At 36.2% G+C, this 18,267-nt stretch overlaps 1 protein-coding gene across 1 annotated transcript in view; it reads left to right on the top strand.

Annotated features, from left to right (window-relative positions):
* The window catches only part of LOC102806893 (uncharacterized), a 78,974-nt gene that overhangs the window by 2,743 nt on the left and 57,964 nt on the right, over window positions 1–18,267 (top strand). The window contains exon 3 of the mRNA XM_085494034.1: window positions 1,897–2,046. Within this exon, the coding sequence (XP_085350160.1) occupies window positions 1,897–2,046 (150 nt within the window). The remainder of the gene's footprint in view (window positions 1–1,896; window positions 2,047–18,267) is intronic.

Genomic DNA, 18,267 nt, shown 5'->3' with positions numbered 1-18,267 from the left:
GCTATTTTCCCTGAAGGGATGATTCCGCGAAAATAAAATCCAGCGAATATACTTTTTTTCCTATATTTCACATTAAACTCATCAAAAATCAGTGAAAATAAATTCCATACAAAACGCTCAAAAAGCCTTTTCAGTGAAAATTAATTCCAGTGAAAATGAAGTATTCCACAGTAGCTCAATTAGCTATCTGGGGAATAAGCAAAGTACAGCACAGCACAGCAAATAATGAAGCTCTGTGCCCTATAATCAACCAAACAATTTGCAGTTTCTTCTTCTATTTCGTATAATTACATGTACATTCTCAGTTTTCAATTAGATATCCCCGGAGTGTTTGTTATTCAATGGTGTTATTGATGTAATTATGATAATCTATCAAATTTTACACATGTAGAACAAGGTCTCTTTTTATGGTGCTTCACTCGGGGCAGAATTTAAGGACAGTCTGCTCAAAGGTCACTGGTACCTTCACTCATGGAGCACTGGCAACTATATATTGTTATTCAAATACTTCCCTTTTTGTCATTGTCTGTAGTGTACAGCGGTTCTTGTAACCCTTATCCTGCCAAGCCATGTACTGTTATATTGTCTTGACCAGATAAGGGTTTAAGTATGTAGGTCAGGACAGCTAGAATTATGTGCTGTAATAATTTCAATAATCATTTTGAATAACAATCTTTTTGTGTTACCGGTAGTTATTTTTTACAAATCCTATGGCTAAAGGCATCTTCTTAAATTGTAGTACATGTATCTGTTAAAATAAGTTTTTAACATGTATTAAATTGAGCCACAGTCCGAAATCAGTAGTCCATGAGCTACATGTATAAGTGTCTAGGAAATTGTCGCTCAGCAGGTAATTTGTTTTTCATCTAGAATATTTAAAATCTTGGCATGCAATGTGGTTTTTAATCCTGATTCAGGGCTTGAAATAGAATTTTTTCCTTGCATGCACAGTGTGCATGTTGAATTTGAAATTTACCTGCACTAAATTGTTGTGAAATGCACCACTTTTAAAGTTATAATAAAATTTACGGGTTCTCGATCAATGTGAACACGAAAGAATTTGCTTTTTTTTTAGTTACCTTACAATATTTGTTGAACTTAATTTAGGCTTAGTGAATATAATGAGAAAATGTTGTGTTAATTTCTACATGCACAGCGTTCACATTATATTTTGAGTTTACTTGCACTAGCTAATAATCTATGTGCATAGTGCAGTGTGCACCAGAGTATTTCGACCCCTGTGATTGAGTACAAGATCACAACTAATACAAATTAATTAAAAGTACAAAATAATGTTAAAAGTTAGCTTGGATGTAGTGTCTCACATGGCTCAAAAGTCTGCTTGACTGTCAGCAGTTTTAAGGTAGTTTAAAAAAAACATCTACCCATGTGTATGAAATTGTTTAGAACAGGAAATTAGGCAATTTGATAGTATCACTATTTTTAAACATAGATATATAAAGAAGTTTGTTGATGCATTTTAAACTAGATTCAATTTGTATTTGCTTTGCCAGTATTTTGTCTAGTTTTGTATGTAATCTTTTTTGACACCCAAGCTGAAGATAAGAGAAACTTGCTATACTGTAGAATACTTTATTTTCGCTTGGAATTTATTTTCGCTATTTTCGCTGAAGGGATGATTCCGTAAAAATAAAATCCAGCGAATATACTTTTTTTCTTATATTTCACATTAAACTCATGAAAAATCAGTGAAAATAAATTCCAAGCAAAACGTCCAAAAAGCCTTTTCAGCAAAAATTAATTCCAGCGAAAATAAAGTATTTCACAGTATGTTAATTTCCCTAGTTAAATAAAGTTTATTACAAATGCTTTAGAATAATAAAATCAGCCATTTCAGTTTACAGCTTTTACAGAATTAATTTGCATTTGTTTTAGCTAATGCATTGGACTGTCTTCAGTGTGTTGGTGTTGGTTACAACTCCTGTGGAGGTATTAAGGGCAAGCATGAAAATATGAGAGCTATTCCTTGCGATGCAGATGCCAAGTATTGCTATACTACCAGAGAAGACTACAAAGATGGTGTTGGTAAGTACATGTTTATTATTGTTGATTACATACATTACCAGAGATTTTCCCGCGTTGGTCAGCAGTGGTCGCCCCGCCCGGTACTCAGAATTAGCGACAACCACGGAAATGCTTCCGACCAGAACAATTGTCCAATTGTTAATTAAAACATGCACCGACCAGCACGCATTCTGGCAGTCGTGGATGAAAATAGCGGTAGCGGCTTGTATACAATACTACCGGTAGTCAATTTCATAAAATAAGCACCTCATTATTTGTAAGTACAGTCAAACCTGTGTTAACGGCCACCTGGATATAGCGGCCACCTGCCTATAGCGGTCACAACCGAACAGTCCCTACGCATTTTACATGTAAAGTACCCTGTTTACAGCAGCAACCTGCCTAACGCGGCCAACGGCCACGCTTCAGCGGCCGCAGTGAACAGTTGAACTGCATATAACGGACATAGTTCCCGGATGTCTTGCAGACTACTGCCTTCCACCTCAGACAACTAATTAGCTAATAAGCTCACAAAGGACAAAGTTAGCACGTTTTCACACCTTTCATTCAACCGATGGCTTCGGCAATTATGTTTTATTCTTGTTTATAATTCAGTTTACCACGGCAAGCACACCGTACCGATGGCTATGGAACGCCAAAAACATAATTACGAATTTGAAAGTGTCTTGATAAAAAAACATGCTGTCATTAATGTTTTGTTGAAATATGTATACCATTGGAATAACTTACAATTTTGTTCAATTAATGAATCGAGCAACCACAACGATGACGACCCGCAAAAGTTGTGAGTCGCCAGGACACAGTCACGGTCCCTATGCATGTGGCTGGGGTGAATCGGAATGCCGACGGTAAATCCCCGATCGAATTGATTACCAACAAAAAAAACATAACAGCTCACTTGTTATTTAGTATCGATATTTATTCACTTTGAACTCCTATAAATACCGATAAATACGCATGTAACTGGAACTGATAGCAAAAAGTAAAAAAATCAACGCAACGGCCATGCCTGTTTATCCATCCAAATAAATTATGCTAATTAGCCTTGCGCATGTGCGTTCTTGTTTTTCCGGGGTTATGATAACTCGGGTCAAAAAGAAGAGTCGTTTCCGTTAGCCCTGCGTTAGTGTGTATCGATCACTGCGAGGGAATGTGTGTGCAGTATCGTCTCGTTGTCTAAACTAAATTCGTTCAACAATTTTTTTTCGGTCGCTACTGCCTCGGTACATGTAACAATAGATGCTTTTAACAATGATGTTAAATTGACCCCAGTTCGCCGGCCCATTATTACCTCCATGGCCGGCCAAAGCCGCCAGGCATATTTCACATGTTCCTATTGTTGCACCAGTACAATAACATGGAAGTCGCACAGATTTCGATTGCGCAAAGTAATGTTTTGATTAGGGATCAACCATTTCGTAAGTGAGGTAGGTCGAGAACATTTTTGAAAAAAAATGAACGAAATGTTTAGGGAATTGTGATTTGGGAGGAAACTTTCAAGTTGTCACGTACATGTAACTGGAAGGATACAATAGATAAGTGTTCTTTCCGTATACGTAACGTTGTAGGGATCAATAAAGCACTGCTAACTGTCCCTCTTCCTTCTCCTTGAAAGAATTTGCTATAGCCCAGAAACATTCCGATTTATTAGAACAGTTACCAGACACAATAGATATTTAAAGAAACAAAGAAATTCAGAATAGCTAAGCAAAGCAAGCTGAGTGATTTCATGTAAAGTGATTTCTTTAGTAGGAAATGAGACTCAAACTGCTGCTGAACATCAACTTTACTGTACAAATCTTCAAATAATTTTCATACTACTCATTATTGTGCAATGATCGATTTTTTGTGAAATGATTTTAGTTTACATATAACAATTTAAAATCAACATTTTTATTTGTAATAAAGTGTTTGGATACTGTGTACAGTGGTGTAATAGTGTGTCAAATGGGGTTGCGAGATCCGTTTTAATACATTCAGTGCCTAATTAATATTCATGAATAAATTATTGAACCTGTATAGAAAGGCCACCTGTCTATAAAGGCCAAAATTTCAAAGTCCCTTGGGTGGCCGCTATAGACAGGTTTGACTGTAAACACTTTCTGACAATACACAAAGTCCTTAAATTGAAAGCTAAAATTCTGTCACAATAACTTCCACCCTGATATATCACTCAAAAAAATTGACATTCTTTGTTGCATGAGTTGGTAAAATATATTTGAACTGTAATAATTGTGAATGATGTCAACTCTTCATTCAACTCGTCTTTTACCTTTTAAAAATGGCTAATCACCTCGTTCAAAAACTGTCACGCAGTTTGCAACTGAAATATATGCATGCCAACACATCCATGTTTTTATGATCACTGCCTTTCGGAAAACTTCACATGTAACCTTGATGATCGCTTGCAAATATTATTTGTTCATTTGTTATGTGGCTTGACCACTGAGCTGTCAGGGTTTTCCCCAGGGCTTTTTAGCGCCGAGGTCCGCGGCGCTATACTTGTGAATCTCGGCGCTTTACTTGGGACCTCGGCGCTATGTGTTCCCACCTCGGCGCTTGATTTTATATTTGACATGCCAATATCAGATGTGAAAAGGCTTTGTTCGCCACGCCGGTCGGCCCCGACCGTCACTCAAAATTAGTGACCACCACGGAAGCGCTTCCGACGAGGACTATTGTCTGATTGTTATTACAATTACATACCGACCGACACGCATCCTGCCAGTCGTGGATTATAACTTATAAACAATAGACCTAGTCGCACAATACGTAGCGGCTAATCAAATTTGTGAAATTAGCACCTCTTTGTTTGTAAGTAAATACTTTCTGCGATAGACAGTCTTTAGATTGAAGGCTAAAATTCTTTCAAAATCAATTCCACCTCGATATAACATGGTCAAAGCGGAGTTCACGATCAGTTCACGCTACTCAAGAAAAAAAAAAACGTGTTTATTGCGTGATTTGGTAAAATACATTTGAACTGTTATCATTGCGAATCATGTAAAAACTCTTCTTTCAAGACCTATTTTACCTTTTAAAAATTGCAAATCACCTCTTTCGAAAGCCATCATGCAGTTTTTGATTGAAATCGATGCCAACACATCGTGCTACGACGTCGCTTTACTTCCGCAATGTAATTTTTATGATCACGACCATTCGGAAAACTTCGGATTCTACCGACATTACCATGCGTCATTTTGATTGGTTAATGGCATTCTTGACCCATCGGGTCAAAGGACACATGCTAATGTTTTACAAACATCATGGCGGGTCTGTTTTTTTTTTTTACTGAAGCGATCAAGTGATCAAAAATAATCGCTCCCGATAAAAATAAGTTGGATTTTACTTACATTTCATATCAAAAAAAAAGAAGTAACATTTTTTGAGGAATTATTGCTATAACCGGTGTATAACATGACCAAGTAAGTTATGTCACGTCGTAAATTTGATGATCGTTTTGAAGCTTTATTTGTTCGCTCATTACTGTAATTGTAAATGTTTTAGAAGTTGATGGTACGAATTTTATAATAAATTACAACAATACGCCAATTAATTACGTGATCGATTTTTTGAAGGAGAATGTTTTTGGAGTGAATAAAATTATGAGATTCGTGTAAATCTGGCTTAACGTTTTGAATGCGTTTCCTTCAACGTTTTACAATACAATTAAATTGCAACAACAGGGTTCTCCACGAGGGGTTTTTACAGGGCGCCGCGCCCTGTTATCTGAAATTGACGCCCTGTTTAAATTGTCAGCGCCCTGTTATATTTCCTGTGCGCCCTGCATGGTCCCATACAAAGAATTGTTTCCAAAACAGGCCAACACTCATTGTCTTCCGAAGATGATTCATCGTGCTCAGGGTAATTGGTTCATTGTGAAAATTCCGGTTTGTTATCGTAGCAGGTCACCGTGAGGTGATAACACCACCAAACAAAAAGTTACAAGTTTTTTCAACACGATTAAAAATGAACATGTGGCCCAGAAAAGTGCATTACCGTACCCATATTTTTACTGCCAGGGTGACGTCAAATATATAAAATTGTTATCGGTAAAACCATTTGTTAAACATAAGGTCTATGGTTAAAACCAAGTTCACGCCGTGACTAGGTAGCGGCAACATCGTCACCGCCGAGTGGAACAAAGGCAGCAACCGGGCAGCTATGTACTTGCATGATCGGTAAACGACCAGCGCAGCCGACGTACCATCACAGACATTGCTGATCACCAAGAAGTCCACACGAATGCTTGCTTGAACATGTAAATGTTTACATTTAAATGTCACTATTTAAAGTTGAATTTTCTTTAAATCACGATTTAAAAACCCCGGTAAAACGGCCATGCTTTCAACTCGCATCATAAGTGGAAGAAATAAATTTACTTGTGTTCTTTTGGAACAAATATTCTGATTGGTTGTTTTTCGCGTCAATGCGTGGCTTTGGCCAATCAAAAGCATCGTTACATAGTATCAGGGTGCACACAGTAAAATGAACTGTTTCCGGGTCATAGCTGTTTTCAACGAAGCAAACATCAACAAACTTTCGATTCGAATGAAAATTATAATAATCTTTTAAATATGTATTTTGTTTTTTTATACCTAATTCTATTATTTTTGATAGTAACTGTTAACTGCAGATCGAAAATCTTCTATTGTGTACATTTTATTTCGTTTGATCACCTTGGTTGTTTTTTAATGAACCAATTACGAACGTTTGTGCGACATACATTTTATTTTGCTTCGTCCAAGTAAATATAAATCATAAATATAAATTTTTGCTAATAATTAAATAAAGCATGTATGTATCTATTTGGGAAAATAAATTAACAAACTTGTTACGTTTTTTTCTGGACGCGATCATTACTTGTAAACAACTGATGTCGCCGCTTGAGGAATCGTGCAGCTAAAATCAGCTGATTGTACGTACATAATATATATTATGCATATGTAATAATATGTAGATTAATAGATTTTTTGGTTTCCATTTTTCAACATCCTTGCCAATGATGCATGTTACAAATGTGCCACGCCCACTTCACATTGGCGCGCCCTGTTTAATTTTCAAACCGTGGAGAACCCTGAACAATAATTTGTTTTTAGTCTGCAGCATTTGTATTTCGAGAATGTTTCAAACTCTTCTAAATTGTGAAACATAATGGTTGATTTCATTAATAAAAATATTTGCGCTGTGACTGAGCTCACTAATATTCATAATTGTAAATAAGTTCTGTTAAATCAATGAAGGAAAGATATGTAAATGATATGCAAATTATTATGCAAATTAGCCCCGGCGCTATGCATTTTTTCTGGGGAGAACCCTGGCTGTATTTTATCAGGCGTCACTGAGCAAGTTCAATTTGTAGACTTATAGATAACGCAACGTTTCGTAGTATGTAATTCGTCTAACATCGTTCATTGTCAACTGACTAAAGTTTAGAACTATACGAAAAACTACACTCGTGAGCTTGTGAAAACTCCAAAAGAAGAACGTAATCGAACAGTAATATAGTTGAGGTACTGAAACTGATATGCGGCCTCTTTCTGGTACCGGTAATATTTAGCGTTCTTGCTGCATCCAGCGACACGTTACTTGCAAATGTAATTGTTTTTAGAACCCAATGGTATGAATAATAAATTACAAATATAGCTGCGTTGCAGCAATGTCGGGTTTCGAGCCCACTGACTTATTAGCAGCGTTCCAAAATCAGCAACACTGACAATAATATATTAAAGGAATTGCATGGTCTTCATACTAAACATGTTACATGTTCCTGTCTGTAACAGTGTTTAAGGTATTACAGTCGTGCATATTTAATGATGTCCCATGACCATATATGGTCATCGGATGTTTTTGTCAGCTCTGTTGTGCAATAACTTCAATATTGCATTGGTTGCATGTTCCTATCTGTAACAGTGCTTGAGATATAACATTTACGCATATTTGACGAGGTCACATGACCATATATGGTCATCACATTAGTTAGTCACATCTCTTGTTCCATAGATTCAATATTGCACAGGTTGCATGTTCCCGTCTGTAACAGTGCTTGAGTTATTACATTTATGCATATTTAATGATGTCACATGACCGTGTATGGGCATCAGATATGTTAGTCATCTCTCTTGTGCAAGACTTTCAATATTGCACTAGTTGCATGTTCCTGTCTGTAACAGTGCTTGAGTTATTACATTTATGCATATTTGTTGAGGTCACATGACCATATATGGTCATCACATTAGTTATTCACATCTCTTGTCCCATAGTTTCGATATTGCACAGGTTGCATGTGACAGTGATTGAGTTATTATATTTATGCATGTTTGATGAGGTCACATGACCATATATGGTCATCAGATATTGCTGTCATCTCTGTTGTGCAGTAACTTCAATATGGCATTGGTTGCATGTTCCTATCTGTAACAGTGCTGGAGTTATTACATTTATGCATATTTGATGAGGTCATATGACCATATATGGTCATCGGATATGTTAGTCACCTTTGTTGTGCAATAACTTCAATATTGCACTGGTTGTATGTTTCTATCAGTAACAGTGCTAGAGATGCATATTTGATGATGTCACATGACCATATATGGTCATCACATTAGTTAGTCACATCTCTTGTCTCATAGCTTCGATATTGCACAGGTTGCATGTTCCCGTCTGTTTACTGTGCTTGAGTTATTACATTTATGCATGTTCAATGAGGTCACATGACCATATATGGTCATCTTGTTTGTTAGTAAAATTTCATGTACCATCACTACAATATTGCACTGGTTGCATGTTCCCGTCTGTAACTGTGCTTGAGTTATTACATTTATGCATATTTGTTGAAGTCACATGACCATATATGGTCATCACATTAGTTACTCACATCTCATGTCCCATAGCTTCGATTTTGCACAGGTTGCATGTTCATGTCTGTAACAGTGCTTGAGTTATTTCATGTATGCATATTTGATGAAGTTACATGACCATATATGGTCATCACATTAGTTAGTCACATCTCTTGTCTCACAGCTTCGATATTGCACAGGTTGCATGTTTCTAACTGTAACAGTGCTTGAGATAATTCAATTATGCATATTTAATGAAGTCACATGACCATATATGGTCATCACATTAGTTAGTCACATCTCTTGACCCATACCTTCGATATTGCACAGGATGCATGTCCCTAACTCTTACAGTGCTTGATATATTACATTTAATCATATTCAATGAGGTCACATGACCATATATGGTCATCTTGTTTGTTAGTAAAATTTCATGTACCATCATTTCAATATTGCACTGGTTGCATGTTCCCGTCTGTAACTGTTCTTGAGTTATTACATTTATGCATATTTGATGAAGTCACATGACCATATATGGTCATCACATTAGTTAGTCACATCTCGTGTCTTATAGCTTCGATATTGCACAGGTTGCATGTCGCTATCTGTAACAGTGCTTGATATATTACATTTATGCATATTTAATGAGATCACATGACCATATATGGTCATCTTGTTTGTTAGTAGAATTTCATGTACCATCACTTCAATATTGCACTGGTTGCATGTTCCTATCTGTAACAGTGCTTGAGATATTGCAATTATGTCTATAAAATGAGGTCACGTGACCATATAAAAGAACAAAAAAAATATGAAAAAACATTCTAAAATCTTCTTCTAAAAAACGGCTTATCGCCTGGACTTCATATTTTGGAATTAAATACTATGTCATATGATCTTTCAAAGTTATTCAGGGATAGTTGATTAGTCGAAAATTATGCAAATGAGATGCAAAAGAAAATTAAAAAAATTCTAGAAAAAAATTAGTCACGTGACCGCTAAAGTTTTTTTTGATGAAATTTGTAGCCCTTGTCGCACTGCTACTATCATAAAAAAATTGGAGCACTCAGACCCTCAGAAAGGTGCGCAATTCGGCATTGAAAATTTCGCCTTTAATCCAAGATGGCGGCCTGGTCATGTGACCTATGTGTCTGAACTTAGGATATGCACCAGATCTCATACAGCTTTACCATTGTGGCAAGTATGGAACTGATCGGTCCAACGGTGTTGACATAAAGCGTGACCAAAAATTTAGGCGGAAGAATAATAATAATAAATATAGCTGCGTTGCAGCAATGTCGGGTTTCGAGCCCACTGACATATTAGCAGCATTCCAAAATCAGCATCATTGACAATAATATATTAAAGGAAATTGCATGGCCTTCATACTAAACATGTTACATGTTCCTGTCTGTAACAGCGCTTAAGGTATTATAATCTCGCATATTTAATTATGTCCCATGACCATATATGGTCATCTGATGTTTTTGTCAGCTCTGTTGTGCAATAACTTCAATATTGCATTGGTTGCATGTTCCTATCTGTAACAGTGCTTGAGATATAACATTTATGCATATTTGATGAGGTCACATGACCATATATGGTCATCACATTAGTTAGTCACATCTCTTGTTCCATAGATTCGATATTGCACAGGTTGTTGCATGTTCCCGTCTGAAATAGTGATTGAGTTATTACATTTATGCTTATTTGATGAGGTCACATGACCATATATGGTCATCGGATATGTTAGTGACTTCTGTTGTGCAATAGCTTAAATATTGCACTGGTTGCATGTTCCTATCTGTAACAGTGCTTGAGATATAACATTTATGCATATTTGATGAGGTCACATGACCATATATGGTCATCGGATGTGTTAGTCACTTCTGTTGTGCAATAGCTTCAATATTGCACTGGTTGCATGTTCCTATCTGTAACAGTGCTTGAGTTATTACATTTATGCATATTTGATGAAATTACATGACCATATATGGTCATCACATTAGTTAGCCACATCTCTTGTCTCATAGCTTCGATATTGCATAGGTTGCATGTCTCTATCTGTGATTCTGCTTGAGATATTACAATTATGCATATTTAATGACGTCACATGACCATATACGGTCATCACATTAGTTACTCACATCTCATGTCCCACAGCTTCGATTTTGCACAGGTTGCATGTTCATGTCTGTAACAGTGCTTGAGATAATTCAATTATGCATATTTAATGAAGTCATATGACCATATATGGTCATCACATTAGTTAGCCACATCTCTTGACCCATACCTTCGATATTGCACAGGTTGCATGTCCCTAACTCTTGCAGTGCTTGATATATTACATTTATGCATATTCAATGAGGTCACATGACCATATATGGTCATCTTGTTTGTTAGTAAAATTTCATGTACCATCACTTCAATATTGCAATGGCTGCATGTTCCCGTCTGTAACTGTGCTTGAGTTATTACATTTATGCATATTTGATGAAGTCACATGACCATATATGGTCATCTTGTTTGTTAGTAGAATTTCATGTACCATCACTTCAATATTGCACTGGTTGCATGTTCCTATCTGTAACAGTGCTTGAGATATTGCAATTATGTCTATAAAATGAGGTCACGTGACCATATAAAAGAACAAAAAAATATGAAAAAACATTCTAAAATCTTCTTATAAAAAACGGCTTTTCGCCTGGACTTCCATATTTTGGAATTAAATACTATGTCATATGATCTTTCAAAGTTATTCAGGGTTAGTTGATTTGTCGAAAATTATGCAAATGAGATGCAAAACAAAATTTAAAAAAATTCTAAAAAAAAAAGTCACGTGACCGCTAAAGTTTTTTTTGATGAAATTTGTAGCCCTTGTCGCACTGCTACTATCATAAAAAAATTGGAGCACTCAGACCCTCAGAAAGGTGCGCAATTCGGCATTGAAAATTTCGCCTTTAATCCAAAATGGCGGCCTGGTCATGTGACCTATGTGTCTGAACTTAGGATATGCACCAGATCTCATACAGCTTTACCATTGTGGCAAGTATGGAACTGATCGGTCCAATGGTGTTGATATAAAGCGTGACCAAAAATTTAGGCGGAAGAATAATAATAATAAATATAGCTGCGTTGCAGCAATGTCGGGTTTCGAGCCCACTGACTTATTAGCAGCGTTCCAAAATCAGCATCATTGACAATAATATATTAAAGGAAATTGCATGGCCTTCATACTAAACATGTTACATGTTCCTGTCTGTAACAGTGCTTAAGGTATTATAATCTCGCATATTTAATTATGTCCCATGACCATATATGGTCATCTGATGTTTTTGTCAGCTCTGTTGTGCAATAACTTCAATATTGCATTGGTTGCATGTTCCTATCTGTAACAGTGCTTGAGATATAACATTTATGCATATTTGATGAGGTCACATGACCATATATGGTCATCACATTAGTTAGTCACATCTCTTGTTCCATAGATTCGATATTGCACAGGTTGCATGTTCCCATCTGTAATAGTGATTGAGTTATTACATTTATGCTTATTTGATGAGGTCACATGACCATATATGGTCATCGGATATGTTAGTGACTTCTGTTGTGCAATAGCTTCAATATTGCACTGGTTGCATGTTCCTATCTGTAACAGTGCTTGAGATATAACATTTATGCATATTTGATGAGGTCGCATGACCATATATGGTCATCGGATGTGTCAGTCACTTCTGTTGTGCAATAGCTTCAATATTGTACTGGTTGCATGTTCCTATCTGTAACAGTGCTTGAGTTATTACATTTATGCATATTTGATGAAATTACATGACCATATATGGTCATCACATTAGTTAGCCACATCTCTTGTCTCATAGCTTCGATTTTGCATAGGTTGCATGTCTCTATCTGTGATTCTGCTTGAGATATTACAATTATGCATATTTAATGACGTCACATGACCATATACGGTCATCACATTAGTTACTCACATCTCATGTCCCACAGCTTCGATTTTGCACAGGTTGCATGTTCATGTCTGTAACAGTGCTTGGGATAATTCAATTATGCATATTTAATGAAGTCACATGACCATATATGGTCATCACATTAGTTAGCCACATCTCTTGACCATACCTTCGATATTGCACAGGTTGCATGTCCCTAACTCTTGCAGTGCTTGATATATTACATTTATGCATATTCAATGAGGTCACATGACCATATATGGTCATCTTGTTTGTTAGTAAAATTTCATGTACCATCACTTCAATATTGCACTGGTTGCATGTTCCCGTCTGTAACTGTGCTTGAGTTATTACATTTATGCATATTTGATGAAGTCACATGACCATATATGGTCATCACATTAGTTAGTCACATCTCGTGTCTTATAGCTTCGATATTGCACAGGTTGCATGTCCCTATCTGTAACAGTGCTTGATATATTACATTTATGCATATTTAATGAGATCACATGACCATATATGGTCATCTTGTTTGTTAGTAGAATTTCATGTACCATCACTTCAATATTGCACTGGTTGCATGTTCCTATCTGTAACAGTGCTTGAGATATTGCAATTATGTCTATAAAATGAGGTCACGTGACCATATAAAAGAACAAAAAAATATGAAAAAACATTCTAAAATCTTCTTATAAAAAACGGCTTTTCGCCTGGACTTCCATATTTTGGAATTAAATACTATGTCATATGATCTTTCAAAGTTATTCAGGGTTAGTTGATTTGTCACAAATTATGCAAATGAGATGCAAAACAAAATTTAAAAAAATTCTAAAAAAAAAAGTCACGTGACCGCTAAAGTTTTTTTTGATGAAATTTGTAGCCCTTGTCGCACTGCTACTATCATAAAAAAATTGGAGCACTCAGACCCTCAGAAAGGTGCGCAATTCGGCATTGAAAATTTCGCCTTTAATCCAAGATGGCGGCCTGGTCATGTGACCTATGTGTCTGAACTTAGGATATGCACCAGATCTCATACAGCTTTACCATTGTGGCAAGTATGAAACTGATCGGTCCAACGGTGTTGACATAAAGCGTGACCAAAAATTTAGGCGGAAGAATAATAATAATAATAATAATAATAATAATAATAAACGGAACAATTACAAAAGGGTTTCGACCAAATGGGCTCGAAACCCTAAATATAGCTGCGTTGCAGCAATGTCGGGTTTCGAGCCCACTGACTTATTAGCAGCGTTCCAAAATCAGCATCATTGACAATAATATATTAAAGGAAATTGCATGGCCTTCATACTAAACATGTTGCATGTTCCTGTCTGTAACAGTGCTTAATGTATTACAATCTTGCATATTTAATGATGTCCCATGACCATATATGGTCATCGGATGTTTTTGTCAGCTCTGTTGTGCAATAACTTCAATATTGCATTGGTTGCATTTTCCTATCTGTAACAGTGCTTGAGATATAACATTTATGCATATTTGATGAGGTCACATGACCATATGTGGTCATAACATTAGTTAGTCACATCTCTTGTTCCATAGATTCGATATTGCACAGGTTGCATGTTCCCGTCTGTAACAGTGCTTGAGTTATTACATTTATGCATATTTAACGATGTCACATGACCGTGTATGGGCATCAGATGTGTTAGTCACATATCTTGTCTCATAGCTTCGATATTGCACAGGTTGTGTGTTTCTATCTGTTACTGTGTTTCAAATATAACATTTATGCATATTTGATGAGGTCACATGACCATATATGGTCATCACATTAGTTAGCCACATCTCTTGTCTCATAGCTTCGATATTGCATAGGTTGCATGTCTCTATCTGTGATTCTGCTTGAGATACATTATGTATTACAATTATGCAAATTTAACGACGTCACATGACCATATACGGTTATCACATTAGTTACTCACATCTCATGTCCCACAGCTTCGATTTTGCACAGGTTGCATGTTCATGTCTGTAACAGTGCTTCAGATAATTCAATTATGCATATTTAATGAAGTCACATGACCATATATGGTCATCACATTAGTTAGTCACATCTCTTGACCCATACCTTCGATATTGCACAGGTTGCATGTCCCTAACTCTTGCAGTGCTTGATATATTACATTTATGCATATTCAATGAGGTCACATGACCATATATGGTCATCTTGTTTGTAAGCAAAATTTCTTGCACCATCACTTCAATTTTGCACTAGTTGCATGTCCCTATCTGTAACAGTGCTTGATATATTACATTCATGTATATTTAATGAGATCACATGACCATATATGGTCATCTTGTTTGTTAGTAGAATTTCATGTACCATCACTTCAATATTGCACTGGTTGCATGTTCCTATCTGTAACAGTGCTTGAGATATTGCAATTATGTCTACAAAATGAGGTCACGTGACCATATAAAAGAACAAAAAAAAATATGAAAAAACATTCTAAAATCTTCTTCTAAAAAACGGCTTGTCGCCTGGACTTCATATTTTGGAATTAAATACTATGTCATATGATCTTTCAAAGTTATTCAGGGTTAGTTGATTAGTCGAAAATTATGCAAATGAGATGCAAAACAAAATTAAAAAAATTCTAGAAAAAAATCAGTCACGTGACCGCTAAAGTTTTTTTTGATGAAATTTGTAGCCCTTGTCGCACTGCTACTGCCATAAAAAAATTGGAGCACTCAGACCCTCAGAAAGGTGTGCAATTCGGCATTGAAAATTTCGTCTTTAACCCAAGATGGCGGCCTGGTCATGTGACATATGTGTCTGAACTTAGGATATGCACCAGATCTCATCCAGCTTTACCATTGTGGCCAGTATGGAGCTGATCGGTCCAACAGCGTTGACATAAAGCGTGACCAAAAATTTAGGCGGAATCATAATAATAATAAATATAGCTGCGTTGCAGCAATGTCGGGTTTCGAGCCCACTGACATATTAGCAGCGTTCCAAAATCAGCATCATTGACAATAATATATTAAAGGAAATTGCATGGCCTTCATACTAAACATGTTACATGTTCCTGTCTGTAACAGTGCTTAAGGTATTACAATCTTGCATATTTAATGAGGTCCCATGACCATATACGGTCATCGGATGTTTTTTTTCAGCTCTGTTGTGCAATAACTTCAATATTGCATTGGTTGCATGTTCCTATCTGTAACAGTGCTTGAGATATAACATTTATGCATATTTGATGAGGTCACATGACCATATATGGTCATCACATTAGTTAGTCACATCTCTTGTTCCATAGATTCGATATTGCACAGGTTGCATGTTCCCTTCTGTAATAGTACTTGAGTTATTACATTTATGCTTATTTGATGAGGTCACATGACCATATATGGTCATCGGATATGTTAGTCACTTCTGTTGTGCAATAGCTTCAATATTGCATTGGTTGCATGTTCCTATCTGTAACAGTGCTTGAGATATAACATTTATGCATATTTGATGAGGTCACATGACCATATATGGTCATCGGATGTGTTAGTCACTTCTGTTGTGCAATAGCTTCAATATTGCGCTGGTTGCATGTTCCTATCTGTAACAGTGCTTGAGTTACTACATTTATTCATATTTGATGAAGTTACATGACCATATATGGTCATCACATTAGTTAGTCACATCTCTTGTATCATAGCTTTGATATTTCATAGGTTGCATGTCTCTATCTGTGATTCTGCTTGAGATATTACAATTATGCATATTTAATGACGTCACATGACCATATACGGTCATCTCATTAGTTACTCACATCTCATGTCCCATAGCTTCGATTTTGCACAGGTTGCATGTTCATGTCTGTAACAGTGCTTAATATATTACATTTAAGCATATTCAATGAGGTCACATGACCATATATGGTCATCTTGTTTGTTAGTAAAATTTCATGTACCATCACTTCAATATTGCACTGGTTGCATGTTCCCGTCTGTAACTGTGCTTGAGTTATTACATTTATGCATATTTGATGAGGTCACATGACCATATGTGGTCATCACATTAGTTAGTCACATCTCTTGTTCCATAGATTCGATATTGCACAGGTTGCATGTTCCCGTCTGTAACAGTGCTTGAGTTATTACATTTATGCATATTTAATGATGTCACATGACCGTGTATGGGCATCAGATGTGTTAGTCACATATCTTGTCTCATAGCTTCGATATTGCACAGGTTGTGTGTTTCTATCTGTTACTGTGTTTCAAATATAACATTTATGCATATTTGATGTGGTCACATGACCATATATGGTCATCACATTAGTTAGTCACATCTCTTGTCCCATAGCTTCGATATTGCACAGGTTGCATGTTCCCGTCTGTAACAGTGCTTGAGTTATTACATTTATGCATATTTGATGAGGTCACATGATCATATATATTCATCACATTAGTTAATCACATCTCTTGACCCATAGCTTCGATATTGCACAGGTTGCATGTCCCTAACTCTTACAGTGCTTGATATATTACATTTATGCATATTCAATGAGGTCACATGACCATATATGGTCATCTTGTTTGTTAGTAAAATTTCATGTACCATCACTTCAATATTGCACTGGTTGCATGTTCCTGTCTGTAACTGTGCTTGAGTTATTACATTTATGTATATTTGATGAAGTCACATGACCATATATGGTCATGACATTAGTTAGTCACATCTCGTGTCTTATAGCTTCGATATTGCACAGGTTGCATGTCCGTATCTGTAACAGTGCTTGATATATTACATTCATGCATATTTAATGAGATCACATGACCATATATGGTCATCTTGTTTGTTAGTAGAATTTCATGTACCATCACTTCAAAATTGCACTGGTTGCATGTTTCTATCTGTAACAGTGCTTGAGATATTGCAATTATGTCTATAAAATGAGGTCACGTGACCATATAAAAGAACAAAAAAATATGAAAAAACATTCTAAAATCTTCTTATAAAAAACGGCTTGTCGCCTGGACTTCCATATTTTGGAATTAAATACTATGTCATATGATCTTTCAAAGTTATTCAGGGTTAGTTGATTAGTCGAAAATTATGCAAATGAGATGCAAAACAAAATTAAAAAAAATCTACAAAAAAATTAGTCTCGTTGCCGCTAATGTTTTTTTTGATGAAATTTGTAGCCCTTCTTCTACTGCTACTGCCATAAAAAATTTGGAGCACTCAGACCCTCAGAAAGGTGTGCAATTCGGCATTGAAAATTTCGTCTTTAATCCAAGATGGCGGCCTGGTCATGTGACCTATGTGTCTGAACTTTGGATATGCACCAGATCTCATCCAGCTTTACCAATGTGGCAAGTATGGAGCTGATTGGTCCAACAGCGTTGACATAAAGCGTGACCAAAAATTTAGGCGGAATCATAAT

Source organism: Saccoglossus kowalevskii, chromosome 19, assembly GCF_978046115.1.
Source record: "Saccoglossus kowalevskii chromosome 19, keSacKowa6.1, whole genome shotgun sequence".
Lineage (NCBI taxonomy): Eukaryota > Metazoa > Hemichordata > Enteropneusta > Harrimaniidae > Saccoglossus > Saccoglossus kowalevskii.
This window is presented reverse-complemented; position numbering and strand designations above follow the sequence as displayed.